The 16692-nt window shown below is 61.3% G+C and overlaps 1 protein-coding gene across 2 annotated transcripts in view; it reads right to left on the bottom strand.

The window, feature by feature from the left end:
* The window catches only part of LOC105472493 (collagen type XVIII alpha 1 chain), a 116984-nt gene that overhangs the window by 90049 nt on the left and 10243 nt on the right, over positions 1–16692 (bottom strand). Inside the window, exons 1-2 of one of the 2 annotated variants that reach the window (XM_071095824.1) lie at positions 15484–15600; positions 15235–15329 (exon numbers count right to left, since the gene is read on the bottom strand). In XM_071095824.1, coding sequence (XP_070951925.1) covers positions 15235–15329; positions 15484–15494 — 106 coding nt within the window. In that variant the 5' untranslated portion in view covers positions 15495–15600. Of the gene's footprint in view, positions 1–15234; positions 15330–15483; positions 15601–16692 lie in introns of those variants that run through there. The other variant, XM_071095823.1, reaches the window with a different exon arrangement.

Here is a 16692-nt window from a genome sequence, read left to right as displayed (position 1 = left end):
AGAGGAGACCAGCCCTGACGCTCCTGTCCCAGGGGGGCTGCTGCACACTCAGGCAGAATGAGGGGTCCTGAGGGGGACCCTCGGCCTACCCACGGCTCCCAGGGCAGGTGACTGGTCTGGTCCTGGTGTTTATCTCAACCTCGTTGTTCAGAAGCTGCTTTTTATTATTTATGACCATAAAAGGATGTAAACAAATTTCTGTTTTGAGTCAAAACTACCTGGGTCCACCGGGCAACAGAGCAGGGACGCAGCCTCAATGTGGAATCAACAAGCCAAGGTTGTGAGAAGATTCTCAGGAGTGGGGTTCAGGGAGGGAGAACTGAGGGCTGGGGTTTCGGGGGGCATTTTACTTTTTATTCCAGGCAGTGCTATATTGGCTGGGATCTCAAATGCTGAATAATGCTCCTGTTGGACTTCAGTAATTTTAAAAAATAGAACTGTTTAAAAATCATGAACATTTCACAATGCAACCAAATGGCCCCAGGTCCTCCCCTAAGCATGGTGCCCACCCGTGGCTTTGAGGAGGGTCCTTCAGCCCCAGCCAGGCCCTCTGGCATTTACACCCAAAACACCCAATAAATCTGCTGAGAGAAACACCGTCCTTGGCGGTAAATAAAGTCCAGGCCACTCTGCAGCCCAGCTCCCACCCCAGGGCCCGAACGGGGATGGGCGGCCTCAGAGAGCACCCAGTGGCCCCAGGTAGCCGGACCCAAGCCTTCGGAGCCAGCCTGGCCTTGGCAATCCTGCAAGCACGTCACCACACACGGCATCACGTGCCACCACACACGGCATTAAGTGTCACCACACATGGCATGTCACTACACGGCATCATATCACTACACAGAATTACATGTCACTACACACGGCATCGAGTGTCACCACACATGGCATCACGTGTCACCACACACAGCATCGAGTGTCAACACACACGGCATCATGTCACTACACAGCATCGTATCACTACACAGAACTACATGTCACTACACACGGCATCGCGTGTCACCACACATGGCATCACATCACTACACAGCATCATATCACTACACAGAATTACATGTCACTACACACGGCATCGCGTATCAGGGCCTAGCCCCAGAGCCTCTGGCCAGGGCTGGCCAATCTCTGCTTAGCCCTTTGGCATCCCTGACCTGCCACTGACACTGGGGACCTGGGTCCTCTCATCTGTCCTTTACTGAAGAAAGGGAAGAGCAGACCTGCAGCCCCGATGCCCCCCAGACTGAGGCGGTGAAGACTATGGCACCGTCTGCCCCGTGGAGGGGCTGCTTCTCCATCTCCCTGCCTGCCTGCCGTCCGGCGGGCCTGGCTGGTTCCACATGACAGAAGCTCCTCTGGAGGATGTGTTGGTCATCACGCCTGGCAGGGCTGCAGGCACAGGGGGTCAGGGGTGGGAGGGACCCAGGAAACTGACACGAAAGCAGAGACAGCCTCGGAGGCGGCTGGGAGGCCCCTGAAGAGGTGCCGCTTCCCTGAGACCCCAGGAAGAGACGTGAGCCAAGGAGGGCGGGCTGTGGACACAGTGGGGTCAGGAGGTGCACAAGGCAGGCTGTACAGAGCAGGTGAGAACGGCCAGTGAGTGTCCTGAGGCTCAGCGAGGAGGCAGCCTCTGCGTTCACTGCAGCAGACAAGCGACCGGGCAAGAGTGGCTCCAGAGCCCGCCCGGGAATTCGTCTAAACACCCAGCAGTTGTTCACAGGCCACCAGCTCCTGCCACAAAGCAAGGGAAACCACCAAGAAGGGATGGCTACCTTGATGTGGAAAGAATGAGCCCAGCACTGAGCTGCCCTGCCAGGGACATCCTTCCCTAGCTTGGGGACCCTCAGCAATGCTGGCGGGCAGGCATGGGAAGGGCACACCCACCCCACCACTTCAGCAGCTGGGGGTTGGGATGCAGACCCCTCTGCCCCCACCAGGGATGAGCACCTGGCCAGCTCTGCTCAGCGCTGTCCTCGATCTGCAGATCAGTCCACAAAGAGCTTGGAGTCAGAGCCGGCTCCCTGGAAGGGAAAGGTCTTGTCACTGCACATCTAGACAGCAAGCCCTGGCCGTCCAGCCCCACGCCAGGTGCCCCCACTCACAGCCAGCGCTCCAGGAGCGGCACGTGTTAACGAACAGGCACCTGCCCTTCTCGACAGCAGGACTGGCCATGCCAAGGCCACCTCCCGGGAAAGATAGGTCTGGGGTGGGAGGAGAGGCGGGAGATGCAGAGTGCCACCAGCTGCACTGTGCGTGGGGCCTGGGGAAGGAGGCTGGAGGCCAGAACCCCCTTCTCTTTTCCCTACAATGCAATTCTCCCCACCCTTAGCGTTTTCCACCAAGCAGCACCTCCTTTGCCGCTTCATGGGAGTGGCACCCAGGACGGAGGGCCCAGCTCTGCCCAGGCCACAGTGGCCACAACAAGGGATGCAGAGGATTTGGGCCAAACCACATCCCCCGGCAAAGAGTGGTCACACTTCTGTCTGTTAACAGGCCTGGTGCGCAGGTCCTGGGCGTGCTGAAAAGCCCGTCAGGGAACTGGAGGGAGCCGAAGTTGGCACACAGAACACCAGACAGACCGCGGGCCTGGAAACGCCACGGAGAGGGCAGCTGGGCTGGGCAGGGCGGGGGCACCCGTGAGAGCCTCGAGTCGGAAGAGCACACCTGAGGACGCTGAGCAAGTCACAGACCACAGGACAGGGAACCTGCAGGTAAAACGGCCGCAAGGCCCGGGGAAGCCCAGGGCTCCCTGCACAGCAGGCAGGCATGGCCAGGGCCCAATCCAGAGACTACAGTGAACAGCCCACAACACAGAGAAGCAAGTGCAGGAAGGAGGTGAGACAAGCTGGAGCCATTCGTACCCATTAAGAGGCAAAGAATCCCACAAGGCCCTGACAAGCCAGGATGTGAGTCCACGTGAAATACAAAAACCAGCAGGGTCTGGCAGCGAGGGGAGGAGCTGCTCCGGGGGAATCTGGGCGGGCTCTCTGGGATCCCAGCACCACCTTTGGAAAGATCATTCCCCAAAACACACGTTATCTAGACAGCGACCCGCCATGACCAAAAGCAACCAAGCACATCAACACTCCGAAAAGCCCTTTAACAAAACTAACTTAGGGAACTAGAATTATTTCTGCTGAAAACAGAAGGGCAAAGATCAAATTAGCTGCTTCCACATATCTGAAAACTCACGGAGCAAGAAAACATACCTGACACTGAAAGCACCGTCACCCTCCCGAGAGCAAGACCAGCTTGCAATACAGACAAGGGAATGCAGGACGAGGGAACGGAAGAGTTGTTAGGGGCAGGGGCTGGGGCTGGGGCTAAAAGACCCGGCCAAAGTGAGCTGTGCTGCTTCCAGTCAAGAGGGAGAGTAGAGGCTGCACCTCTGGCGTTCAACTAGAAACCGTGTGCTGGTCAGCATGCAGCTCCAATCTGACTAGTATTCAGCACCTGCTGGGCCTAAGCTGGAACCTAAGAGATGCCGGGTGACCAGGTCACAGAGGACAGACCGCGGTCCAGGAGAGGCGCTGCCCTAGAGGAATCTAAGAGATGCCGGGTGACTGGGTCACAGAGGACAGACCGCGGTCCAGGAGAGGCGCTGCCCTAGAAGAATCTAAGAGATGCCAGGTGACCAGGTCACAGAGGACAGACCGAGGTCCAGCAGAGCACGTGCCCTCAGAGGATCCTATGAGATGCCGGGTGACCAGGTCACAGAGGATGGACTGAGGTCCAGGAGAGGCGCTGCCCTCAGAGTCAATACCTAAGGACCTGGATTTCTTAATCTGATCAAACACTGCCCTGCCCTGGCCACCCCCACACCAGTGCAGAGCCTCACAGTGCCCACACTGCCCCCAGTTCGCAAAGGCCACTGGGCATGGCAAGACTGTGTGTGCTGCCCCAGTCTCCTGTCCAGAAAGTGGGCTGCAGGCCAGAGATCCAGGCTGGCCAGCCCTGCTGCTCCTGACCAAGATGGACCTCAGAGAAGGTCCTCATTCCCCAAGAACAGGTTCACAAAAGCTGGGCCAAGGAGCCACAGTCCAGCTGCCGACGAAAGGCACGATTCATAGGTCTCACGGGCCCCACGACGAGGGCTGGGGTGGCCATGTTCCCCTCAGCTGGGCCGGGGTCACAGAGGCACACCTGCCCCGTGTTGCTGGGCAGTCCGGATAATGGAAGGGGTCTGGCTGTATGTTCTGGATAACTGAAAGGCCCGGCGAGGCATTCCAGATAGCTGAGGGCCCACGCAGAGTTCTGGATAAGCGGGGGCTCACACTCTCCCGGCCACCGGCAAGCACCCTCAGGGCTGAGGGCCTGCTTGGCACACACCTGGTCAGCTTTTCTTTATGAAAACCCCCTACACGCCATGCCCACCTGGCTGTGTGAGCCCCACCCAGGGCTCCACCCGGCATGGGTTCTCCCCTCGGCTGCAGCACCAGGCACTGGGCTGGATGGCGCTTTCCAGGACTGCTTGTAGAGCTCACGCCTCTCTGAAGGCCAGGCAAGGCGTGAACCCCAGGCCCCCAGCCGGGGTCTGATCAACGGCACCACCCGCACTTTCCTGTCCAGGGCCTGCCCGGTCTGCCTGCCGCGCCCCTGCCCTCGACTCCACACCACGCTGGCTCCCACCTGCATCTATCTTCCGGAAGGGGGGCTCCATTCACAGCCCTGCGCTGCCACCCCTGCGCATGGTCCTGCCCCTCCCCCTGCCCCACCCATGGCAGCTGGCCCTGAGCCCCGAGCTCCGGGTGTCCAGCTCCTGGCTGCTGCCCCGGGCCTGTTGGGAGGTCATCCTGGGGACCTGATGACCAGAGGTTCCACTGACAATCAGGAGATTCCAAAGGCCGAGGACTCATCCGTAAGTCCCCACAGAGCCCACAGCCTGGGGTGGCCCTGGGTGTGCAGGAAGTGCCCACATTCTGACCCCCAGCAGCCTAGAGGGTCCTGCTGAGGCTCAGAACACATCCAAGGCTTCCTGCCCCACGGAGTGGCCCTTCACAAGCGAGAGGCCCTTATTCCCATGGTTACTAATGCCACCCCTTCCGCAAACCAACACCGCACCGCGCTGTCACCTCTGGCTGCTGGGACAGGTCAGTGTCTTAAAGCAACACAGGCGTCTCTTGGAGCTCAGGAGACTGGAAGTTGGAAGTCACAGTGCCCAGAGGGGTCCTCTGGAGGCTCCGGGGGAACCCACTTCCTGCTCTTCTCATGCTCTCCCCAGCCCCTGCCCATGGCTCCGCCTCCACCATCCCCTCCTCTCCTTGTCCTGCCCCTTCCCTATAAGGACCCTTGTGACGACATGGGGCCCACCCGATAATCCAGGGTCATCCCCACCTGATCCTGAGCCTCATCCCACACACAGGCCACACGCACGGGTCCCACAGGCCGGGGTAGTCAGCTCAGGGTCAGTATTCGGCTTTCTACGTGTGTGATCGGAAGTGGAAGCATAAATGTGGGTTTGGGTTTTGTTTCTTAAGTTCGGTGATGTTAACGTCCATCTGTCTGCCCTCTCACTGGCGGGCAGGGCTGTTTTCCGGTCTGGGAGGCTGGCTGTCCGTGAGGCCCTCAGGCCACGTGCCCGGAGTGTGGCCATCAGCAGAGGCCAGGCCGGGGCAGAGTCGGCTGCAGGGTCCCCGTCTTGTCTGCAGGAGGCCACCCAGGTCTGTTTAAAGTGTCAGACATCCCCCATGTTGGCGGCACAGGCTGAATTGGGACAGGTGGTTTTCCTGGTTTCCAAACATCCCACAACATTCTTAGTCATTTTCACAATAGAAACGTGTGACTAGCAACCTCAGTATCCCAAATTCTGAGCAGGTCAGGCTGGAGCCCATTCCTTTGGGGGTGACGTCTCATTTCAGCTGGGAAACAGGGATGTCCTGGCTGCCCCGAGGGGATCAGAGACCCCGCATCAAGATGTGTCCCCGAAAGGGAGACAGGGCTGAGATTCCAGGATCCGAGACAGATCAGAGGTCAGCACCAGCACGGCCTGCCTCCTCCCCCTCCTCCCCTTCCTCCTCCCCCTAAGGACCGAGGCTGAGAGCAGAGATGGTTCAGGCGCACATGGGCTTGGAGAGGGTAAGCTGTTTAGCTGAAATGAGAATTTATACTAGAAGATGCCTCCCAGCTCCATGCACCAGCTCACTCCATAAGGCTCCTGCCCCTGAGGGTCCGCCACCTCCCTCAGCACCCCTCCAATCCCACACCTAGGGAATTTCCTGGGAACCTGCCTTTTAAGCCCTCTCCATCCTCTACCCTGCCTCTGTCCTCTGCAAAGGCCCAGGCACGAGTGCTGGGCATGGCTGGCGGGGCCTTTGCTTCCCTCAGTGCCCAGGGACAAGGATGTGCAGGACCGGCAGAGGGACCCCGGGGTTAGCTCAGACGGGATCCATGGACACTTCCTTCTTTCTGGCTGGAAGGCTGAGGTGATAACAGAAAGGAAGCGGATGTTCTCTGATCTCCTCCTCAGAGGCAGCACGTGAGGCTAAACTTTACAAAGCACAGACGCCTGCCTCCGGGAACCGCCTCTTTACAAGAAAGCTCCTCGCAGGGGCAAAAGAGGCCCAGCTTTCTCAGAAGTCTCCTGACAGCCGAGGGGTCTTAGCAGGAGATTTTAGAAAATGGTTGCCACCCAGTAACAAAATCCAGCAAGTGGAGGAGGCAGGTGTTCCCCGGGTCCCCGCGACAGGGGCGCTGAAGCCTGTCAGGGTGCAGGCTTCCTGGCCTGCGGACACAAGGGGGGCTGGAGGAGGTCGGGGTGGCTGCCCTCCCTCATACACATCGTCGTGGGCAGGCACAGCGTGGGGCTGAGTAAGCAGCAGCACAAACCTGCGTCTGGTCACAGGGACCCATTTTACTCATGGTGCACACCAGTCCCTCCTATGCGGCTCTGCCCTAAGGGCGGGGATGGAGCCCCCTCCACCGTGGAGTCCCCCGCAGAGCCTCAGGACCGGCCGGCCTCAGAGGGCTGTCAGCAGGACCCACCCCAGGAAGCCAATGTGCCATGTCCCATCCTTCCTGTAGGGCCCCATGTCCATCCCCAGGCACAGATTAGAGACCAAGACACAGAGAGGGTGAGCAGCCTGCCTGTGGCCACATAGCACTCAGGGTCACAGCCTGAGCTCTCAGTCATCCCACTAGATGGCATCCCACTCATGAGGGCAAAGAGGACCATAGACGATGGCCAGACTTCCTGACAGTTTAGCCATTACTGTGGGAAGCATCTCTAATTCCATATCCACAAAGGCAGAGTCAAGACGCTAGCAGCTGACAGGTGCCACGTGCCTCCCCACAGGCACTTTGCTTGCAGGACCCCCGCTGCCCCTCGGCAGACCTCTGCTGCAGATGAGCAAAGTGGCAGGACCAGCTCCACTGTCTGTGAGCCTGGGCCGCAGGCCTCTGAGCTCTGCTGGCCACTCCAGGGTCCCACCTCTAAAGGGACCAGAAAGATGAGGAAAAACAACTCCACACATTAAGAAATATCATACCCCATGACCGGGCGCGGGGGCTCACGCCTGGAATCCCAGCACTTTGGGAGGCCGAGGCAGGTGGATCACCTGAGGTCGGGAGTTTGAGACCAGCCTGGCCAACATGGCAAAACCCTGTCTCTACTAAAAAAAAAAAAAAAAAAAAAAAATGCCAGCTGTGGTGGTGCACACCTGTAGTCCCAGCTACTCAGGAGGCTGAGACAGCAGAATTGCTTGAGCCCAGGAGATGGAGATTGCAGTGAGCCGAGGTCACGCCATGGCACTCCAGCCTGGGCGACAGAGCCAGACTCCGTCTCAAAAAAAAAAAAAAAAATCAAACCCCCAGTTAAAGACTAACCATAAACAATAAAAGTACGCAAAATAGGACATCCAGAGCTGAAAGCATCAACAGACTAAAAGCAATGGGGAAAGAGAACGCACCTGCAGGGAAGTGGGCACGAGCCACAAACCCAGCATTCCCAGAGAAGCACTACAGCCCCTTAGTGCGTGAAAACATTCACCCACACGGTGAATTCCACATTCCCCAAGAAACACAACGGCCCCTGAGTGGATGAAAATGTTCGCCCGCACGGCAATGGGGACTCACAAAACAGAACTCTGAGATGACACTTTCCATCCACCAAATTAACAAGGTTTTTTAAAAGACAGGACCCAGCCTGGCCGTTAGGGCTGCAGAGCTGCATGTAAATGAACGTCACCCATCAGAAGTGAGGCCCTCCCCTCTCCCGCAGGTCCCCGACCACTGCCCCCCCTCCACTCAGCCCTGACTCTGGCTGGGGTGGCACCCAAGATAAGAGCTGTGAGAAGACGAAGCCTCGCCTGCGTCAGCGATAAGGGTGCGCTGTTCCCTGTGACTGCTTGTTCACGGTGCCGGGCCCTCCGCAGCCTGCGTCAGCGATAAGGGCGCGCTGTTCCCCGTGTCTGCTCGTTCACAGCGCCGGGCCCTCCAGACTGTGGGCGTCCGAGGCTCACAGAGCCGGGCCCTCCAGACTGTGGGCGTCCGAGGCTCACAGCGCCGGGCCCTCCAGACTGTGGGCGTCCGAGGCTCACTGTGGTGTTTCCTTCCCGTGTCTCGGGCAGGCATGGCCTCTCGCACACAGAGGTGCTCAAAAATGCACACAGGAAAAAAGAATCAAAGGCCAGGTGGACAAAGAACAGTGGCTGGGCTCTCCCAGAGCAGCTGGTGGGGGTCTCACCACCCATCAGCCCACAGCCCTGGGCTCTGAGGTCCTCCACTGATGCCAGCCCCCAACCCCACTGGCCTCTTTAGCCGCAAAACATGGAAGAAGTCACAGACACTGTTCCGTGGGGGCACCTGGCATCGGGGAAGGCAGAGTCACTGCGGACGACATCCTGCCCCTGGATAACGCCCTGCACTGGTGGCTGCAGGGCTGGGGCTTCCCCGCAGGCCCACGGAGGTCCTGGGACGCTACCCCCCTCTCTCTCCCATGCCCCTCCCTGCCACAGGGAGAGGCCAGATGTCCCGCCCAGCAGCAGCGTCCACGTGAATCGAGCGATTCCTCCCAAAACAAAGTCTCCCACTGTCTAAGTTGAAACACGGAAGGGAGGTCTCTCTCGGTCCCCGAGGCTGTGGGGTGTGTGGACTCGGGCCTGCCCAGGGGCGTCCAGAAGAGGCCTCTGGAGCAGCCGAATCAGAGGCTCTCCTGAGACCTCAAGCTCCGGGACTGGTGAAGCCGCCACCAAGACGGGCTGCCGGCCCAGGAGCTACGTCCAGCCTGGTTTTCCCATCGGTTCACATCACCCCAAAACAGACAGTGCCTCTGCTGCCCCAGGAGCAGCTGTGCTGGCAGGTTCTCTGCAGACAGGAGTCCGAGCTGCTGAAACTTGATGCTATCTCAAAATCTCTAAGCGCAGATTCCAAAAAGGCCTAACTGCGGCAAACGTTGAAGCTGCTCAATGGAACGGTGGGAAAATACAAAAGCAAGGACTTCAGACCAAAAATAAATGAGCAAACGAACAAACAAACGGCTGGGGGGTGGGTGCAAATTCCACCACTGTAACCCATCGCACTCTCTCCTCCTGCCGCTCCCACTGGCCTTCCTGCCTGTGGCTCTGGCCCAATGTCTGTCCACGGGCACTCCCCACAGGGTCAGCCCTCACCCCCAGTGTGTCCGTCCACGGGCACTCCCCGCAGGGTCAGCCCTCACCCCCAGTGTGTCCGTCCACGGGCACTCCCCGCAGGGTCAGCCCTCACCCCCAGTGTGTCCGTCCACGGGCACTCCCTGCAGGGTCAGCCTTCACCCCCAGTGTGTCCGTCCACGGGCACTCCCTGCAGGGTCAGCCTTCACCCCCAGTGTGTCCATCCACAGGCACTCCCCCCACGGTCAGCCTTCACCCCCAGTGTCCGTCCACAGGCACTCCCCGCAGGGTCAGCCCTCACCCCCAGTGTGTCCGTCCACGGGCACTCCCCGCAGGGTCAGCCCTCACCCCCAGTGTGTCCGTCCACGGGCACTCCCCGCAGGGTCAGCCCTCACCCCCAGTGTGTCCGTCCACGGGCACTCCCCGCAGGGTCAGCCCTCACCCCCAGTGTGTCCGTCCACGGGCACTCCCTGCAGGGTTAGCCCTCACCCCCAGTGTATGTCCACGGGCACTCCCCGCAGGGTCAGCCTTCACCCCCAGTCAGTGCCTGGCGCCAGCACCAGCATGTGCCCACTTGCAGCCCTGCTGGCCTTCTGGAAGCCGGCGTGGTGACAGCCAAACCACCATCCAGCCTGGTGCCTGCCCTGCCCTGCCCATCACACGGCCCCGGTGGGAACGAGGGGCCCCACAGGGGATCAGCCCCGAGGTGGCGAGGCGACCCCGTCTGCCAGCATGAAATGCCAGAAAGTGCCAGAAAGATGCAAGGGCTTGAGAATAGTTCCCCTTTCCCCAGCTCTGTGGAAGAAGCCAGAAGAGCCATGCCGGGGCTTGCCTGTGCCGGAGGAGCTGTGGCGGGAAGGCATGCTCCTGCAGGCATGGGGCACAGACACCTCCCCTGCAGCCTCCACATTTCATCTGACTCAGCGCATCTGAGATCAAAAGCTCCCCCTGACAGCCCTTCTGCAGAGGCCCAAACCTGCCATCTCAAACATCACCGCCAGGGCCGGTAAGCGCCGCTCCCTCATTCTCTGTGGCCCTGGGCAGCGCCAGGGGACAACACAGATCAGCTCCCTGCCTGGGCTGGCTGTCTCCTCACATGGCACAGGGTCTGGCACAAAGACACAGTCTGTGGTATGTGGCTTTTACACAGTTGCCAGTGGCCGCTCATAGAACCCTTCGAAGAAGCAGCCACTCCCGCCCCGGGGTTAAGGAGGGGGAACTGAGGCAGCAAGGCTGGTGACGGCCACTGGCTGTGGAACAGGGTCTGCGCTCAGGCACCAGATGGCAGGGCTTCACTTGCCTGGCACTCTGCTGCCTTGGACAGGTCCTTGCCTGTGACCGCCTGGTGCTGGGCTCTTGCCTGTGACTGCCCAGTGCTGGCCCTGGCAAGGCTCCCAGGAGACGGGGCTCAGCAGCCCAGTCATTCTAGGCAGGTGTCTGGGCCTCAAAAAGAGCCCCAGACCCCAAACTCCCAGGCCTGAGAGGCCTCAGATGAGAGAAGCACCCGAGCCCAGAGGCCACAGAGCACCCCACAGTGCCCCGAACTGCTTTCAGGATCTTCATGGGCCACAGTATTTCAAAATGTACCAAATGTCATCATCGTATAAGGGCACCCAACATGTATTTTACTTTCCCAGGATTCTGCCCCTGCCCTGCACAGCACCACATGAGGGAACACCTGTCTCAGGCCCTGTGCCGTCCACCACTGGCCAGCCACTGAATTCTCGCCATGGGGTTTGGCCCGGCCAGGCCTATCATCTTGTTCTCTGACAGGCACCCGCTAACAGAGAGCCTGGAGGGTGGCAGCTCTGACTGGTCCTGGCAGGCACTGGGGTGGCCCCTTCTCCGCATGGTCCAGTGCCCCATGCCGGGGGTGGGGTGAGGGCCATGGCCAGCCCCTCCAGACACAGCCCCAGCCTGGGGGCTGTTCTCAGCCATAGCCAGCTTTCTCCCCGCCAGCCTCTGCACCTGACCCCTGAGCACTGGTGGGGAGCCAGTGCCGGGCACAAAGGCCCCGTTGGCTGGCACACCCTCCTCTGCAGGCCTGGGGCTGAGAGAGGAAGAGACTTGCTGGAGGTTTCAGGTGTCACCCCACCCCATCCCCCACAGCTGTGAGGTTCTCTGGATCCCTGGGCTTCACCTAGAGAGGTCCAGGGGGGACCAGGGGCTCCAACATACGCTCCACAGCCAGACCCAGGAGGGTTTCCTTCCTGAGTAGAAGCAGGCACCCCTCCCCCAACACAGTGAGTTCCAGGGGGGACCGGGGTCTCCAACATACGCTCCACAGCCAGACCCAGGAGGGTCTCCTTCCCGAGCAGAAGCAGGCACCCCCTCCCCCGACCCAGTGAGAGGGGGTGGGGAGGGTGCTGTGGTGGCCCCTCTCTCTGAGCTGCCTGCATACCCCCTGCCCCCACACAGTGAGGGGGGCGGGGGCGGGGGAGGGTGTTGTGGTGGCCCCTCTCTCTGGGCTGCCTGCATACTCCCTGCCCCCACACAGTAGGGGGGCGGGGAGGGTGTTGTAGGGGCCCCTCTCTTTGGGCTGCCTGCAGGCTGCAGCTTCTACCCCAACCCAGCCCATCCCCTACTGTCTGTCCTTAGCAATCAGGAGCTGCTCCCAGGGCAGTGGTGCTATTGCTCATATCACAGGTTCCCCCGGTACTCCCGGGGCCCAGAGAACCCAGCCTTTTCAACAGTCCAGGTGAAGACAGAACAAGGCACTCTGAGGGAGAAAGAGTTGGTGTGGATGCAGCATGACTACATGAGAATCACACATGTGCGGGGGGCGTGTGTGTGTGCATGTACACAGGTGTGCCCCCGCACTTGTGTGTGACTGGGAATGTGCACCTGTGTGCACAATTGTGCATGCCCATGTATGCATGCACCTTGCACTTTTAAATGGAGCAGCAGCAGGTGAGGTGGGGCTCTCCCGGACTGGCCCCCAGTGTCTGGCGCCTGCACTCTGGAGCAGGGCAGTTCGCTCCTTCTAGGTTTTCCTGCAGAGGACTTCCCCCGCTCTGCTTTCATTTATAGGAAAACAGGAGTACCCTGAAAAACAAGTTTTGCTGAAATTCAAAACTATCTTCCAAAGTCCCTGCATCTGAATCCTGAAGACTCCCCACTGGGTGAGCCGAGGAATGAGACCACCTTCTACGGAAGGGTCTCTCCCGTTACCTAGGTGCTGTGTGCCCTGGGGTGAGCCACACCCATGGAAGCCAGGTCACTGAGGCCCAATCTCCGCAAGGCTTCAGAGGGAATGGGGAGTGAGGTGCAGGGACCCTGCCTTGTACCCACACCACTGGGCTCTGTGCTCACCACCAAACAGGAGGAGGTCCTAGTGGTGAGCAGGGGCAGGATATGCACCTTCTGGGGGCTGCAGGGGGGCGAGGGGAGAGCTTGATGCAGTGGTGGAGTGTGGGAGAGGCTCAGAGACAAGGCAACTCATGAGACCAGGCTCCTGGCGTGGCCATGGGCATCAGCAACTGCCGCTCTTCCTCAGCCCATTCTGACTCTGAAGCACTGACTACAAGCACCTCCCGGGGGCCATGGCCATGTTGCACACACGAATTTACCAGAGGAGAAACTGCAGGTAAGACTGCAGCACCTGACTGCTGGGTGGCAATCAGGTGGTCAAGTGACCACCGAGCCCACAGGTTCCTGATTACAGGGAAAGGCACAAACACCATTCAAGAACCTCAGCATCACAGCGACCAATCCTGACACAAAAAAGCAAAAGACTTTTCTAGGGGTCAGGCGCAGCACAGAGACGCGGAAACATGCATCATTCTTGGCCAGAAAAAAAAAATGTGCAAATCAGCAAACCGGGCCTCAGGCCTTCAACTCTCAGGGGTGCTTTTTAACTTTTGAGAACAACTCAACCCCTTGCCAGAGTCAGCATTTCAGACACATTAGCTCTTCTCCAATAACCCCTAAAGGGGGCGACTGTTTTCCCATTTCACTGGGACTTGGTCCTGCAGGGACTGGAACCTGGGCTGCAGGTGGCCTGCAGCCTGAGTTCTCTCCCGGTTGGGGGAGGGGTGTGTGGGCAGCATCCAGGCCCCTCTCTGGGGCTGCTTCCACTTCAGCCTCCAGGACACCCGCCTTCCACATTCCATTAGACACCTCCAAGGGGCCTTCCTGCCCCAGAGTGCTTGAGGCTGGGGCAGGCCCAGGACAGAAGAGGAAGGCACAGCCCATTGGCTGAACGGTAACTTTCCCAGCTGAAGTCTGCACTGACTTTACACCCCACTCTTAGATCTCAAGATTGCATCTCACCAAAGTTCGCATAACAGTTTTTGTTTTTTCTATTAAAAGGCAAAATCCATCACCTTTTACATCTCCTCCTTGATAACATTTCATAAGCTCGGGGCTTGGGCCCCAGCGTCTTTCCTTTCCTTTGTCCCTGTGTGATTTTAAACGTCCCGCCCAGGGAGCCCTGGTCTGGGCCCTGCGGGCGCTGGCGGCCCGGCTCAGAGGGCAGCTCTACAGCCTGATTAATGGCCCCGAGTGACCCTGGGCCGCGGTGGGGAAGGAGCCGCGTGAGCTCGCACAGCACGGCCTTTCTCCGCCAGTGTTTCACCCCCTGCAGTTCACACAGTAAATGAGGAATTGTCTACGACTCAACACGCAGGTGCTTTCAGTACATCTACTTATAAGGTAGCTACGGTTTTGAAAGGTCTATGCTACTATTTAACCTGATGACTAAGTCGATTGGGAACAATGAAACAAATTATTACAAGAATCCAGACGACATCCCTCCCTCCCTCCCCCTTTCCTGCTTCCTCACCCGCTGTAGCAAGCAGGTGGGGAGTCCAGTCGGAGGCAGGGGCTGGCTGCGTGGACCCCCGGGTGGGATTCCACCCGCGACAAGGCACCCAGGCCCTTTGGGCGGGGCTCCCCGGGGTCAGCGTCCCCGCCGCCTCCCTCGGGCCTCTGCTGGGCTGGCTGGAGGCAGGAGGACCCGGCCAGCAGCGTGGTGGAGAACTGGGTCCTGGGGTTGGCGGCAGGAAGGTCCCCACGGGCCCCGCGCACAGTTTGCCGCGCACGGGAAGCGGCGAGGCCGGCAGGGCAGCGGCTTCTGGGCATTGTTCTCGGGCCGCGCGGCGCTCGGTGGCATCAAAGGGGACCGCGCAACCCGACACCGCGGCGGACGCGGGGACAGAGGCGCACAAGGCCCGGCCCGCGGCGAGGAGCCTGGGAGCCCGCGCGGCTTCGCTTCAACAGGTTGGAAACGCGGAGACGACGCCCCGCGCTCCACCGCCTTCCCCCCGCGGTCAGTCCCGGGACCCGGCGCTGCGGGGACGAGGCCGTGACGGCGACACAGGCCGCGTCTCCCGAGACCCCGCGGCCCCGCCCCGAGCCCTCCCGGCACCGACGCCCCCGCCGGCCGCGGAGGTTGGGTCACCGCGCGTGGACTCCGGCCGCTCGCACCGCGCACCCCGCCCGGCCCGGACCCCGCGGGGAGAATGAATGGGCGGGACTCCGGCAACCCCGCCCCGCCCGCTCCGTCCGGCTCTGGCGCCTCCTGCGCGCGTGGGCAGGGCCGGGGCTGAACCCAGAGCGGCCGGGGCGGGGGTGAGCGAGCCGGGCGGGGACCCCAGCCAGGGCGGCGAGGCCGGCGGGGACCGGCGTGAACCTTCCCGTCCAGCCCGGGTCTTACCTGGCTCCACGGAGGCCGCGCAGACCCAGAGCAGCAGGAGCAGGGGCGCACGCACGTCCAGGAGGCGCCGCCGCCGCGGCCACAGCCAGGGACACCTGCGCGGGACAGGCACGGGTCAGGGCCCCGCAGACCTCCGCCAACCCCCGTGGGCCCCGCAGACTCCGCAGCCCCCGCAGCCCCCGCCATCCGCCGCCCGTCCGCAGCCGCACCTCGGGGCCCCCCGACCCCTGCCCGCAGCCCCAGCCGCACCTCGGCGCCATGCTCTCCCCGGGAGCCTCAGCGCCGCGGGATGCTGCCTCCTCCGCCGCGGTGCACCCGCTCGGACCGCCGCGCTCCAGCCGCCGCCGCTGAGAGGCCGGGCAGGGGGCGGGCGCGGGGCGGGGACAGGCGGGGGGCGGAGCGACGAGCCGGGCCGGGCCAGGCCAGGGGAGGCGAGAGGGGGGCGGGCGCCGCCGCAGGCCTGCGGCTGCGAAGACTGGGCGGGCTGGGACCCGGGGGCGGCGGGGACGGGCGAGGGCGGACAGGGACGCGCCCCGCCCCGAGGGAGCTGCCCGAGGCTGAGACCCAGCGTAGGGTCCGGGGGCTGCCCTGCGAAGAAGCCCAGGTTTATGCGGAAGGTGACCACCGCCGCCCGCCGGGCTACGACCCCAGCCCCTGAGGCCGGTGGGGCAGCGAGAAGGAGGGAGATTTGAATAAAGACATTAATCGCGGGGGCGGGAGGACAGGATGGAGGAGGCGGCCTGCACCTCCTGCCCCGCAAAGCCCCTGCAGGATCCTGTCCCGGCTGCACGGAGGGACGCGAGACAGGAGGGGCGTGCGAGGGCCAGCTCTGTCCCCAGGTCCCCCTGTCCCGAGGACCCGGACCAGCAGAGCCCCTTCCTCCCCAGTTCCCAGGCTCCTCCTCCCTCTCAGGTGAAGACCCTGTTTCCATTTCTGCAGGGCCAGCATCCTGAGCCCCACCTGCGGGCCCTGAGCGCCTTCCTCCCGGCAGCTGTGCCCCCACCCCACCGGACCGCTCCCTGCAACCAGAGAGCCCTCACTCACACCAGCAACCCCCTACCACGCACCTGCTCCCTCCTGGTGTGCACAAAACTCATGGCACTGACTTGACAGCTTTCTCTAAAACCCTGATTCCACCTTGGCCCATCCACACTGTCCCTTCCCGGCCAGGGCTCATCTCCTATGCCTGGACCAAGCAGCATAGTCTCCCGTCTCCCTGGTCTACCCACACGTGGCCCCACCCATCCTCTGAAGCAGCCCCAGGAGGAAGCAGTGACTTCACACTTCTAGTGCCCGGCCCTCTGGGCCCTCCTCTCTGGGCTTGCTTGCCAGGGTCCTCCCAACCTGACCACTGCCTCCCACCTCCTCTCCACTCCTGTGGCCTTCCAGCCGCAGCTGCACGGCCTGCTTGGGATTCTCCTCTGCTGGCATCATCCCTGCCTGCCTCAGCCTTCCCAG

Source organism: Macaca nemestrina, chromosome 4, assembly GCF_043159975.1.
Source record: "Macaca nemestrina isolate mMacNem1 chromosome 4, mMacNem.hap1, whole genome shotgun sequence".
Classification (NCBI taxonomy): Eukaryota; Metazoa; Chordata; class Mammalia; order Primates; family Cercopithecidae; genus Macaca; species Macaca nemestrina.
This window is presented reverse-complemented; position numbering and strand designations above follow the sequence as displayed.